The 1,673-nt window shown below is 44.2% G+C and overlaps 1 protein-coding gene across 1 annotated transcript; it reads left to right on the top strand.

Annotated features, from left to right (window-relative positions):
- Positions 1–947: 947 nt before the first annotated feature.
- LOC149214964 (uncharacterized) lies at positions 948–1,418 on the top strand. Its single transcript, XM_089389570.1, has one exon. The coding sequence runs from the start codon at positions 948–950 to the stop codon at positions 1,416–1,418; it is 471 nt and encodes a 156-aa protein (XP_089245696.1).
- The last annotated feature ends 255 nt before the right edge of the window (positions 1,419–1,673 follow it).

The raw sequence follows: 1,673 nt of genomic DNA, 5'->3' as shown, positions 1-1,673 counted from the left end.
GAGAAGCGAATTGGCGGCTCCGAAGCAGGGCTATCTGGCTAAAAGAGGGAGATGATAATACCAAATTCTTCCACAAACATGCGAATGGTAGGAAGGCCATTAACACTATCTGGGAGCTCAAGGATTTAGAGGGGAGGTCGGTTCAGTCCTTTAGAGAGCTGGTTGCACTAGCATGCTCACACTTTCAAAATATTTATAAGTCACCTCCCTATGCTACCCTTGCTGAAATGATGAGGATTGTGCATCTTTTCCCTAGGTTTGTTGATTAGGACATGGAATAGGAGCTAGGGAGAGAAGTATCTATGAGAGAGTTGGAAGATACTTTAAAAATGCTAAAGAAAGAAAAGAGCTCAGGGCTGGATGGCTAGACTGTAGAATTCTATGTGGCCTTCTTTGAGGTGTTAGGGCCGGACCTCCTGCAAATCATCGAGGATAGCAGAAAGAGAGGGAGAATTTCAGGCAGTCTTAAAGCCACTTTCATTTCTCTTATCCCTAAATCTGACAAACCCTCCTCCTTTGATGGCTTCAGACCCATTTCTCTATGTAATTGCATTTACAAAATTATTGCCAAAATTATAGCTAACTGCTTAAAGCCAATCCTATCCCTCCACATCTCCCAAGAGCAATTTGCCTTCCTGCACAACAGAAAAATACATGAGGCAATAGGCATAGCTCAGGAACTCCTCCATTCTATACAGTACCGAAAAATCAAAGGTATGATCCTGAAGATTGACCTTTCAAAAGCCTTTGATAGAGTCAATTGGCTCTACCTCCAACTGCTTTTAACTCATATTGGCCTTCCCTTTACTTTTATCAAGTGGATCATGAGCTGCATAACTGATGTTCCCTATAGTGTGCTAATAAATGGCTCGGCCTCCCCTCTCTTTCATGCTGAAAGGGGACTTAGACAAGGATGCCCCCTGTCCCCTCTATTGTTTCTCCTAGTCATGGAGGGCCTAAGCAGATTTATACATGAAGAACATAGAAACGGGAGACTTAAGGGCATCAAAATTACTGATACAGTATTCTTGACTCATTTGCTATTTGTGGATGATGTCCTCATCTTTCTCAATGGCAGTCTGGGAGACCTCACAGCTCTCCACCAAGTCATGGGCACCTTCCAAAAGGCCACTGGAATGGTATTGAATGAATCCAAATCCACTTTGTCTGCTCTCGGATGTGCCCAAAATGAATTACAGTTTGCGCTTAGGAGATTCCCCTTTGTTACCTACCCCTTCAAAGATGGTCTGAGATATCTGGGGTACCGTCTGAAGCCTTTTGGCTATAAAATTGCAGACTGGATTTGGCTTATCACAAAGGTGGAAAAGCGTCTGAACATTTGGTACCATAAGTACCTCTCCAGAGCAGGCAGATTAACACTGATCAAAGCGGTGTTAGAAGCAACCCCTGTCTACTAGATGACCCTAGCTTGGATACCTAGAGGCATCCTGGATAGGCTGCAGAAAATATGTTGCAGGTTTTTGTGGAAGGGGAATCAAATCAGCAGAATCTTTGCTTGGACAAGATGGGAGACACTAGCGCTGCCTAAACGTTGGGGGGGTTAGGGGATCAAGAGATTGGACACTTTCTCCAAAGCTCTAGCGGCCAAATTGGGTTGGCAGCTTCTCAACAGCATCAGCCTTTGGACGAAGGTCGTCACTTCAAAATATATC

Source organism: Pinus tabuliformis, chromosome 1_1, assembly GCF_031772625.1.
Source record: "Pinus tabuliformis cultivar Carrire ecotype Pingquan chromosome 1_1, CPIR1, whole genome shotgun sequence".
In the NCBI taxonomy this organism is placed as follows: Eukaryota; Viridiplantae; Streptophyta; class Pinopsida; order Pinales; family Pinaceae; genus Pinus; species Pinus tabuliformis.
This window is presented reverse-complemented; position numbering and strand designations above follow the sequence as displayed.